Source organism: Nothobranchius furzeri, chromosome 12, assembly GCF_043380555.1.
Source record: "Nothobranchius furzeri strain GRZ-AD chromosome 12, NfurGRZ-RIMD1, whole genome shotgun sequence".
NCBI classification, from domain to species: Eukaryota; Metazoa; Chordata; class Actinopteri; order Cyprinodontiformes; family Nothobranchiidae; genus Nothobranchius; species Nothobranchius furzeri.
The window spans coordinates 20,240,448-20,252,080 of record NC_091752.1 but is presented as its reverse complement, the minus strand read 5'-3'; the positions used below and the strand labels follow the sequence as shown (position 1 = coordinate 20,252,080).

At 41.9% G+C, this 11,633-nt stretch overlaps 1 protein-coding gene across 2 annotated transcripts; it reads right to left on the bottom strand.

Moving 5' to 3' along the window:
• Positions 1-3,125: 3,125 nt before the first annotated feature.
• si:dkey-228d14.5 (transmembrane protein 150A) lies at positions 3,126-11,633 on the bottom strand. 2 transcript variants are annotated; one of them, XM_015944377.3, is made up of 7 exons: positions 8,515-11,633; positions 8,063-8,110; positions 7,927-7,989; positions 7,779-7,846; positions 7,565-7,695; positions 7,053-7,226; positions 3,126-4,933 (listed from the first exon to the last, which is right to left on the bottom strand). In XM_015944377.3, the coding sequence occupies exons 1-7, from the start codon at positions 8,521-8,523 to the stop codon at positions 4,746-4,748; spliced, it is 681 nt and encodes a 226-aa protein (XP_015799863.3). In that variant the 5' UTR covers positions 8,524-11,633; the 3' UTR covers positions 3,126-4,745. The 2 variants fall into 2 exon arrangements, with proteins under 2 accessions (XP_015799863.3, XP_015799862.1); XM_015944376.3 differs by having other exon boundaries at positions 3,660-4,933; positions 7,053-7,230; positions 8,515-11,630.

Here is an 11,633-nt window from a genome sequence, read left to right as displayed (position 1 = left end):
GAGTTGAAGAGTTCTGTGAGTTAAATCGGTGACCTTCTTTAGTTGAGAACAAGTTTTCTTCAGTACTTAATAACTTTGAGTTAAACAAAAAAAAAATTCCCCCAACTATGTAAGGCCTTGTGTTTTTCTCATGCTGAGCGTTTCTCACGTCACAGAAAACAAGATGGTAGGCAACGTATCCTTACACAGAACACGGTTTTAACACTTTTAACTTGATTTATTCAGAAGTGTTAATCTTGAGGTGTGCTTTCAGACACTCCAGTTTGAATTTACAGTATCTTTAATGGTTTGTAAAAGTCGTGGTCACACTCCAAAAAGTAACGTTTGGATTTAGGCCACTTATTGTTTCAGCCATGCTGAAATTATGGGATTTTGCTTGTAGTACTTTTTTTTAAAGTGTTTTTTTTTTCACTTACATTTATTTATAATGTATACATTGCAGGTTTTTTTTTAGTTGATAGAAAATCATCCAACTTGTGTTTTTATTTTGATTTTTCTTTAAGTGAACAATGTGGACTACTGCATATAGATGACATTTTTACAGTGTACCATACAGTAAAGATGCTGCCTGGTGTGCTTCTCACTGTTTTCTTCCTAACAACCTTTAGATATTGTCGCACTCCTTTTGGTTGATGCGAAGGAAAGATGATATTCATTGTGAAATGGTTTTGCTCATAATGTATCTTTATTATCTGTTATTCCAGGATGTATATTACCTTCTTTCAAGTAAAGGTTAAGTGCTTTGCATTAAACCACAGCCATGTTGTCCCATTTTGTGAGGTGTTGCGCTGACTCGTCTGAAGTGTGTTTATGACCGGACTCATCCAGCAGTTTAAAAAAACCTTTTCATTGTGTCATTGTATTTATAGGTGAAGTTTTGCAATTCTTGAAGGGAATCTGTTAGGCATCGCTAGATTAATATTACTTTACAGGTACTAGAAAATTTGACAACCATCCATCCATTTTCCTCTACTTATCCGGGGTCGGGTTGCAGGGAAGCAGCCTAAGCAGAGGCCCAGATTTCCCCCTCCCCAGCTAGCCTGGCCTGCCACAGATGGCAAATCTGGATATTCGGGGGCAGAGAGCACCATGAGGGGTGGGTCTAACCATCTCAAAAATAACCAATCAGATAAAAGGCGGAAATGATGACTTGCCCAATGCCATAGTTTTTTTTAGATGGCGTCTGGTAATGGCACACACATCTTCCTTTAGAAGAAAGGATTTTAGCACTTGTGGTTTTAAAGACATATCCAAGTCGAGCAGAGGAAAGCCATCTTTGATGTTTACGAGAAAAAATGCTGCATGTGTGATGTACGCTGCTCAGCGCCGACTGGCTCGATTACAATTCTCGGGGTTGGGTTATTTCAATGGTAGCGTTGCAGGCCCTTTGCAGGAAGCGTTGGCATGGCTAGCCAGGCTGGTCCCAAGCCACTTGAGCCAGCTTCCGGGAAATCCCAAAGTGTCCACTGGCCAACTGAGAAACTGCGTCTCCTGCACGTCCTTTCCTTTTCTGCTGCACTCTCTTTGTGCCTTTCCCCTATGCTTGCACTCTTTCTACAGTCATCCCATGGAGTTCTTTCCTCATCTGCCATAAACACAAAATGGCTGAAGTTTTTAAGCTTTTCAGATAACGAGATAATAGCTGAGAGCGATAAATGGCTTGCACTTGTACAGCACTCATCTGAGAGGACTCCAAATTACATTTTCACTTTCATCCGTTCACACGCTTATGGTGATGAGCTACATCAACGCCACAGCTTTTTTACCTAGCGATAGGGGTCATTACCTAACACACGGCAAGCAGCAAGTGGTATTTTTGTGTTAAGACCTTACCAACAGTAGGTCATTAGGGTCAAAAAGCCCAGGGAGCGCAAATATTGAACGACTACTTTGGCAGATCGTTCAACCTCCAGCAAAATGACAAGCACATGAGGCTCCCTTTCATCACTGGCTATGAATGAAGAGGTAAATGTGTAAAATGTTTATGATTTGGTAAAAGTTGTAACCATTTGTTAAAAATCAGTAAATACATGTCCTCCCACGTAATTTTGCCCCCCCCCCCCCCACACACACACACACACCCACACTTTTTCCAAAGTCAAGTTTTGACCCCTGCAATTTTTACCATCCAAAAACAATATTACGCTATATTAAATTGACATTAGTTGAGCTCTAGGACCAAGCGTAAAACAACCGTTCGTGTTGAAGCCTGTTTCCCATTAGAGCATACCGTAAAGATGCCCCTCTTCCCCCACCGTGTCCCGCCCCACCTCTAAAGTGAAAATTACGTCCCTCGCGGGCTCCCATAGAAGAAAGTATGGCATCGCCCAGAGACTTGCCCGCTCCCATTTATTTTAGACCCAGTTTTTATAGGTCAAGGTTACAAAGCCATCCATATTTTTCAACAACTGGGCATCATTTAATTTATTTTCACCAGCATTTGGATGGATATTTCCAGAGATCAGCTGTAAAAACTACACATAGTTACTACATAGGTGTTAACTTTCAGAAATTGAATGCATTTTTTTATTTATTTGAAAATATGCAGCCACAAAAGTAAAGCCGATGATTTTATCTATTTGTTTAAATGCCTCTAAGCAGTTTCTGTGCAAATATATAAATTAAACTGCAAGATTAAATTATGTCAACATTTAAAACATCGACTGAGTGCAGGACTGTGATTTAAGCTGCTTGTTTTGAAGTAAGATTTTGTCATTTCTATAGAAATTAAGGAGTATTATACAGACCTGATCACTTTCGTTCCTTGTTGTCCGTATTTTTCTTTGCGTTCTTGCTGTGTCGTATCTCAAATTCCATGCTGTAGTTCTTTTTTAAAACACAGAGCAGTTTTGTTTACCTGCTTTCCCGCTACGTTTTGTTTGCGGCTTCAAACTTCCTCAGCGTCAGCCTGAAAGTAGCAGCAAAACAGGTAAACAAAACTGCTCTGTGTTTTAAAAAAGAACTACTGCAAGGCCTGATCACTGGTACACTTCTGTTATTAATTCTATAATTTTCAGATAGACAGTCTACACGGATAACACTTTACAATAAGTAATACATTACTAAGCAGACATCCACCCTGGCCTTTACTCTAACCTTAAGGACACTTAATAGTTAATATTGAAAAAGGTTAATAAAGGGATCCATTGTTTATTAATGCTTAATGATGCACTAAGTAACAGTAATAAAGGTAAGGTAAAGTGCTACCGAGACAAGACAGGTCTAAAAATATTTTTCCATGATCCCTTTGGTGCTCTCTCCAACATGGCGCCACTATGCGTCACATACAGTGCATACCAGCTTTTCACACCACTGTTTACCATTCTTGATTATAACATTTCTTATTTTGTTAAAATTGTTGTTAAACTTTTTCCCCTTCTAACAATTTTCAGATGAGCAGGACATGAAATGCATTCAAATTTACAACGATGATGACCAATTAACTGCAATAAATACATTTTCTTTCAAATATAAATAAAAATCAAGTGTCTAAATCAGTGGTTCCCAATCTGGGGTTTGTGCCCCCCCAAAACAAAGTTTCAATTATGTCCATGGAGCTTACCAAGATATTCTTTGCAAAATTACATTTATAAAATCCCAACAACACATCCATTAGTATAATTGAATCTCTGTATAAGTTACAACTCTGTGTGTCCTTGTAGTTTGTAATTAATCACTTTTATTGTATGGATGGGGGTCCTGGCTTACCTTGGACACAGGCAAGGGTGTTCACAAGGAAAAAAGGTTGGGAACCTCTGGTCTAAACAATAAAAATGCAAGAAGCCTAAACAGTGAAATAACTTTAAGCTAATGGCTGAAGCTTGAAATAGCCGTTTTATTTTAATGAAGGCATCATAGTTCAGTTTGGGACCAGCGTTGTTGTAGCAGCGGTCATCTCCTTAGCTTTTAGATGCCAGAAGGTTAGCTTTTAGCCAATCTTGTACAAAAGCATCTCATTCTGCAGATGTAAAAATATTCTTGATCCAAACTCTTTTAACCATGCTGGGAAAAACGTTTGTGTTCGTAAGAAATTATGTATACAGTTACATTACAAACACTCACCTGATGCACATTATTTCTGTAACCACAGAATGAGCAGAAAAAAATCTTGAACCATGTGTGAGCTCTGAAAACAGTAACAGTTTGCATTGTAGTCGGATGATTAAAAAATGAAGTCATTTGAACGTACAGACGTGCTGACTCAGTCAATAAAACTGATGACGTTGAAAGAACAAACTGACTCCATGGTGTCCTTTGGTTCTAATCATCTGGCCAAACAGGATCCGGTTTACCACCAGAAGTATTATTTTAAAGTTCCCACCCTCCTGTCCAACAATCAGTGCAATAACACTCGCCAGTCACCCACTTAAGCTTATGCAATTATGCACAGAGACATGGTAAACCACTTTAAGAGGCAACAATTCTAAATGATTTAATACTAGATGATGTGCTGACATCCAATAAAAGGTTATTGCACAGAAAATGTACAAACCAAATCCTTTGAACACAACTAGAAAGGCTCTTTGTTCTTTATGTAATTAAAAAGACTATCTGTGTGATTTGTTCTGCTCTTTTTAAACGTATCATCTAAGAAAAATAAATGCTGCGAGGGGGAAGTAATCCAACAGCATCAGGTCAAAATCTGTCCCAGCAGATGCTGAAAAAACAAAACAAAGAACCAGCCAGTTTTGCGTCAGTCCATCGTCACTGCCCGTGCGTTCCTGCAGAACCCTGGAAACCTTGCATCAGGTCATCATCAGGGGCTTCTCCTCTTCTCGTCTGCTAAGCAGGTTTGAAAGCATGAAGGAGGAGAAGAAGGAGAACTCTACGATGTAACTGAGCTCAAACAGCTCCATGTTCATCGTCAGCATCCACTCAAACACAGCAGACAGTTGGTTGTAAAAAGAATTGTTCTGGATGTAGAAAAAAGCATCTGAGGGTCATTGAGTTAAAGGATATATGCATCAACAGTTGGAAAAATACACAAATGGGCCTTTAATTTATATTAACCAAGGCCAATTGCCTTAATTTATAAATCCACTCTTAACTTAAAACCGCAGTAGGAGATATGATGGAGCAGTTCTTGCCTTATGAGAAGCCTCTGCTGGCTGGCAGAGCTCTCTCTCAGTTTGTTGTGTTGTGAGAAGCTGTGTGAGTGAGAGAAGGTTTGGGGCCGGTTCCAGAAGTTCTGACCTGTTATTCGTGGAGGTTGCCCAGATTCTCGGTGGACCTGAGCCGCTGTATTGCCTCCTTTTTCACCATAAAAATGCCACATCATATTAGCTAGCATACTAAATAGCTCTACAGTTACGGAGCTGCGTTACCAGGGTTCGAATAACACAGGCTCCTTGGGGAACTCCTGGGGGAGTATCTGTCCAAACTCTGTAAAATGGGGGAGGGGGGTCTGAGCTGGTTCTTTAGGCTCAGCTCACCAAAAAGAGCCGGCTCTTTCGACTCCCAAGTGGCTCCTCAGATTTTCTGTTGCGTAGAGTACATTTATAATCAAAATAATGCAAAACTATGTGTAAAATGATTTACTAATGTAAAAAAATGCTATATATCAAATATTTATCATTTCTATGGATTTATTAACTGAACACTAAGAAATCTCCACTTTCCGACTGCTGTTGTTCATTTTCTCACCGTCTTCGTCGCACTCTCCTCACTCTTGCATGCCTTTTTCTTCCACCTCATTCCCTCTCGTCTCCCTCCACCCGCATGTGCCCTGCTGTGTGTCTGAGTCTGATCCTCCCTCTTCCCCGCCCCTACTGCTCTGTGTGTGGACAGTCTGGACACGCAGTTACACATGTTGTTTGGTCACCTGTAGCTTTGACCAAGGGGGGGGGGGGGGGGGGGCTCCCAATGACGAGCCGGCTCACGTCGTTCACTTCAAAGAGCCGGCTCTTAGAGCCGGTTCGTTCGCGACAGACACATCACTACTTGGTGTGTCATTTGACGGTTTTTGAGGGGAGATTATTACCCTTTTAGGGGAGCCAGGCTTCCCTTAGCTCCCTGATATTCTAAAGCCTAGTTTATGCTTCTGCGTCAGCTCCACGAGGAACACACACACACACACACGTTTTGCCTTCTGACTTCACGTCACCTGGGGAGTGTTGAAAAGCAATTCCTGGCCAGGACACGAGAGGGTGTAGCGTTGTTCTGGGGTACCCTGTCATGTGTCCCATCCAAGATGGTGTATTTATATTGTGTTTTTTTGTATTTCAGAGACTTTTTAACGGGAGAAATATGTCCCTCCTTCACCTCCTGATCACGCGCTCGCCACCTCTAAACCCACGTTTCCTGTCATTTCCATCCACGAATAAAACTCTTGCTGCATATATTTATGCTCCTTCAATCACGGGTGAATAAAGCGTTCAAATTTTTAGAGTTTTTCCGCAAAGTATTATTTAATCGTCTCTTAATTTTTTGAGCGTGCAACGGCGGAGCTGATGACAAATTTAAAAGAAGTGCCGTCCTGACCAATCACTAGCTTGCACTCTCCGTCTCGTTCGACCGATGATTAGAAAAGTAGGCTTGACTCCGTCCGATCGTGCATGCCTGTTGAAGAGCCCTCCCAACGATGGATAGTGGCGTTGCGTGTCTCCGTACCGACACAGACTCAGAAGCATAAACCAGGCTTAACCATGTGCATTACATTAGAAACAATGGCAGAAAAGGTGCCAGCAATGGGTTCAAATGTAAAACGGAACCCTCTGGAATAAGCATTGCAAGGTCCTGTGTTCTGGATGCTCAGCTAAGGGGGCGGAGCTTAAAAAAAGGGGGTTGGACTTTTGGATTTGGTATTTTCAAAAAAGTTTGGTTGAACAGCAACAAAAACATCTCATATTCTACCTTTAAAGCTGATTTGTGACTATAGAAGGGAAAAGTAAACAATGACAGCTGTTAAATATTAATCAGGGTAAATTATTACACTATCTTTGTTTTTTGTGGTCAGTCCCACTTAGTAAACAGAGCAGCAGAATCACAGAACTGTAAAACGCCGAGAGACTCAAGTCCACTCCTGGAAGGCATGAGCTTTTCTGAAAGGATACAGAAGATCGTCGCAAAGATTTGAATCACTGTAGAGATGAATCTCAGCGGGTAGAGAACCTTCTCATGTCCTGTCAGATCACACTTCCTCGTCAGTTCCGTGAGCAGGACGGCGTAGAAGGAGACGCACACGAAACTGACCCCAGCTCCGAGGAAGTGCAGGAGGGTCAGGGTGCCTGCCTGGACAGGGAGAGGACATAGTTATTATCAGATCTGTGTATGCATGCAAAGATAAAATGTTAGGTCTTCTGGAGATGAAATAAGGTTTTTTATAGATATAAATTATTTTTGTTGAGGAAAAAGTGGGACCAATTGTAAATGTTGCAAACTGATCTGATAACTTTCACTCTGCAATGTTGAAGGAAACATAAAATAAACAGTGACACTCTTTTTTTTTGCTGCGAGGGCAATGAAAACTGACCTGTTTGTAACATTTATTTCTGTTTATACTACAGAGTAAGGTTTAATCCGGGTCAAAAACAAATCATTTTGCACATAACAGTCAGAAACTCACATTGCAGTTTCCTGCTGCGAATGACCCGAAGGCAGACACCACTCCAAAGGCCAGAGCAAATTTGCTCAACATGGAGTGGCACGTTTGTTTTTCCAGCACATGAGCGTGATGAAAAATGCAGAACAGCAGAACTAAAACAAGAAATCACAGCTGATTTGACACTTGGAAGCAGACAGCGTGAGTGATGGGCTTGATGATTCACAGGAGAACTCACACAGAAAGGATCCGGCGTTGAGCGTGGCTGAGAACAGTGAGCTCTCTGGTGCAAACATTCCACTTGAACTGGAATCACAGGATTTGCTTGATTATTTACTGTTTGATTCATGTAATTGGAAAATGACTCCTGCCATCACACCATTTACCTGATTGTGGGAGTGAAGCAACAGCTTTGGGTCGCGTTCTCTCTGCAGCGGGTAGCACCACTCCTGAAATAACAGAGAGATAGTGTTGAGATATTTTTCAAAATAAAACCCATTTCAAAGATGAGACAAAACTCACCAGTCGCTGAGAGGACACACGTGATTGTTGGACAAGGCCAGACCATATCTGAAAATGAAAAGTGCAGAAATAAAATAAAAATCTAGCGTTAAAATGTAAACTTTAATCTAGTTTAACCTTTAGAATGGAGTTTTCCATTTCAAAATAAAAGCAGGCTTGACAACTAAAGACAACAACAGATTTACCACTGGGAATCCCAACATGACAGAAAGTCAAAACAAAAAGAAACCACCTATAGTGACGCAAATGATATCTCACTTTCCAGAGAGCACACCCTGCAGCCAAAAAGCCAGCCTGGTCACATACTTCGAGGCTCCCAACTGTCACACCATCAGTGTTTTATGTGTTTATAATTCTGATTTAACAAGAAACACTGTCAGCTAATTATCCACTTGTCTCACAATGTGAAACAAAGTTTGTCACATTTTAGAACGTAAAAATGATAAACTTACACGCTCCATGTTCCTATGAAGGATACCAGAAACAATGTGATGGGTAGAATAATCCAGAACACCATGATGAAGATGAGGACTACAATTCCAGCAAGGTTTCCTTGTGTCCAAATGTCTCCGTCTTTGTTTGTGGTGTCAGCACCAACTCCACAAGGGCAAATGCAGCTCCATCTTTAAGAAATGAATGTCAGCTGCTGTTGTTAATGTAGTCCTCCACCATGAAGAGGATATACCTGCTTGTGTCCAGTCTCTCCAGTCTTTCTGCCACTCCCACTAAGCACCACCTTGTTCTTTCAGAAGTCACGTAAGGGATGGTCTCTGACATAATTCAGTTGTTTGTTTTATGCCAAACACTGTTCTTGTTCTTCTTATGACTCAGAATTTGTGCCTCACCAAGAATTTTAAAACGTTGACGGGGAGAATGGTTATGTCATATCTGAACTTGAAGATCTGGTCAAGTCGTTGAGTGTGACAGGGTTCTCATTTGTTCCTCAGTGGTCGGAAATAACTTATTAACAGACTATACTTTGATTTATTTAAAATATTCACCACACATTATGCGTTGAAAATGTTTTTTAGGTTGTAACGTAACCGTTTCTACACTAATATGATGAAACAGTAAAACATGACATGAAAATAATGGATCAACATTCTATAAATGTGTCATGTCTGTCTGTCTGTCTGTCATCTATACACTCACCTGAAGGATTGTTAGGAGCACCACACTAATACGGTGTTTGACCCCCTTTCACCTTCAGAACTGCCTTAATTCTATGTGGCGTTGATTCAACAGGGTGCTGAAAGCATCCTTTAGAAATGTTGGCCCATGTTGACAGGACAGCATCTTGCAGCTGATGGAGATGTGTGGGATGCACATCCAGGGCACGAAGCTCCTGTTCCACCACATCCCAAAGATGCTCTATCGGGTTAAGATCTGGTGACTGTGGGGGCCGTTGTAGTACAGTCAACTCATCGTCATGTTCAAGAAACCAATAAGAAATGACTGGAGCTTTATGACATGGTGCATTATCCTGCTGGAAGTAGCCATCAGAGGATGGGTACATGGTGGTCATGAAGGGATGGACATGGTCAGAAACAATGCTCAGGTAGCCCGTGGCATTTAAACCATGCCCAATTAGCACTAAGGGGCCTAAAGTGTGCCAAGAAGACATCCCCCACACCATTACACCACCAGCCTGTACAGTGGTAACAAGACATGATGGATCCATGTTCTCATTCTGTTTACACCAAATTCTGACTCTACCATTTGAATGTCTCAACAAAAATCGAGACTCACCAGACCAGACAACATTTTTCCAGTCGTCAACTGTCCAATTTTGGTGAGCTTGTGCAAACTGTAGCCTCTTTTTCCTATTTGCAGTGGCGATGAGTGGTACCCGGTGGGGTCTTGGTTTCTCCTCCTGTTCCCTCCATAAGTGGTTTTTATTAACACCGTGGATCTAACTCTGCTAATTTACGTCCACTAACTCCAGCTGTTTCTGTAGTTTCTGATTCCTCCACCTCACTCAGAATGGCTCTATTAAATACCCGCTCTGTTAACAATAAGATCTTCCTGCTCAATGATCTAATTCTGTCTAAAAACCTGGATTTTCTGTTTCTGACTGAAGTTTGGCAGCAAACATCTGATTATTCTGCTCTGATTGAACTTTGCCCAAGTGGTTATTCTTTTCTTAGCCAGCCTCGGGGTTCTGGTTGTGGTGGAGGCCTAGCAGTTCAAAGGAAGGATTGCTTCCTTTGAACTGCAGCTGATTAAAGTCGGGCGTAAGAACCCGTTCTACTGTGCTGTGGTCTATCGTCCACCTGGTCCAAACAGCTCTTTCCTTCAGGAGTTTAGTGACTTTCAAACCTCCACTGTGAAGCTGTCCAGACTGGTGATTGTGGGTGACTTTAACATCCACGTTGATGATCCCTCTGATCACTTTGCCATGAATTTCTCCAGCCTCATGGACACCTTCGGCTTTACCCAGCATGTTTCTGGCCCCACACACACCAGGGGGCACACTCTATACCTTGTTTTTACCCTGAGTCTAAATGCTGACAGTGTTTGTCCTGAGGACGTCTATATTTCAGATCACCATTGCATTTTCTTTAACTTGTCAGTTTCTGCGTCCCCACCTCCTGCTCGCACTATGGTTAGTTCTCGTTTTCTTAATGAGAGCACAGCTAGCAATTTTTCTGCTGCTTTTGATCCACCCTGTTCTTCTGATACCGACCCAGATTCCTTAACTTCTCAGTTTAACGAGCGCTGCCTCTCCATTCTGGACAACATCTGTCCTGTCAGAACCAGATCAGTTCCTGCAGTGAACCCTACTCCCTGGTTTAATGACAGCCTTCGCAGCCTGAAGCGCCAATGCAGAAAAATTGAGCGTTTGTGGAAGAAAACCCATCTCCACGTCCATCTGCTGCACCTAAAGGATCTTCTGACATCCTTTAACTCTGCAGTCAGAGAAGCTAGGGTTTCCTTTTTCTCCAACCTGGTGTGCCAGAGCAAAGGGAACCCAAAGGTGCTGTTTAACACCATCAGCAGCATCGTCTCTCCTGCCTCTCCTACAGCCTCCATCCACTCTGTTGCAGACTGTGAGAACTTTCTGTCTTTCTTTGTGGACAGAGTCAATTAGGTTAGATCTAGCATCTCTCCTTCAGCCTTATCGCTGCCTCTCCCGACTCCAACCAGGCCCATCATCCTAGATAGCTTTGCTCCTGTTTCTTTGCCTGAGTTAACCAAACTAGTTAACTCTATGAAGACCTCTGCATGCCCCCTCGACATATTACCCTCATCTTTGTTTAAAAGTGATTTTCAGTCCATTGGTCCCAGTGTGCTCTCTATAATCAATGCTTCTCTGGTTTCTGGTCAGGTCCCTGCTTACTTTAAGAACGCTGTAATCCACCCGCTTCTTTAAAAAACGAGTCTTGACCCCTCTCTTCATAGCAGCGTCAGACCCATCTCTAAACTTCCGTTCATCTCCAAGATCTTGGAAAAGGTTGTGGCTAAACAACTCACAGCTGCTCTTGATGAACAGAACATCTATGATTGCTTCCAGTCAGGTTTTCGTAGAGCTCATTCTACTGAAACAGCTCTTCTTAGGGTCTCTAATGAC

Coding starts and splice junctions, on each gene's coding strand:
- si:dkey-228d14.5 (XM_015944376.3), bottom strand. CDS start 8,579: ATGGTGTTCTGGATTATTCTACCCATCACATTGTTTCTGGTATCCTTC. Junction 7,847..7,926: donor TGCTTCACTCCCACAATCAG/GTAAATGGTGTG, acceptor CTGTGATTCCAG/TTCAAGTGGAATGTTTGCAC. Junction 7,696..7,778: donor CAACGCCGGATCCTTTCTGT/GTGAGTTCTCCT, acceptor TTCTTGTTTTAG/TTCTGCTGTTCTGCATTTTT.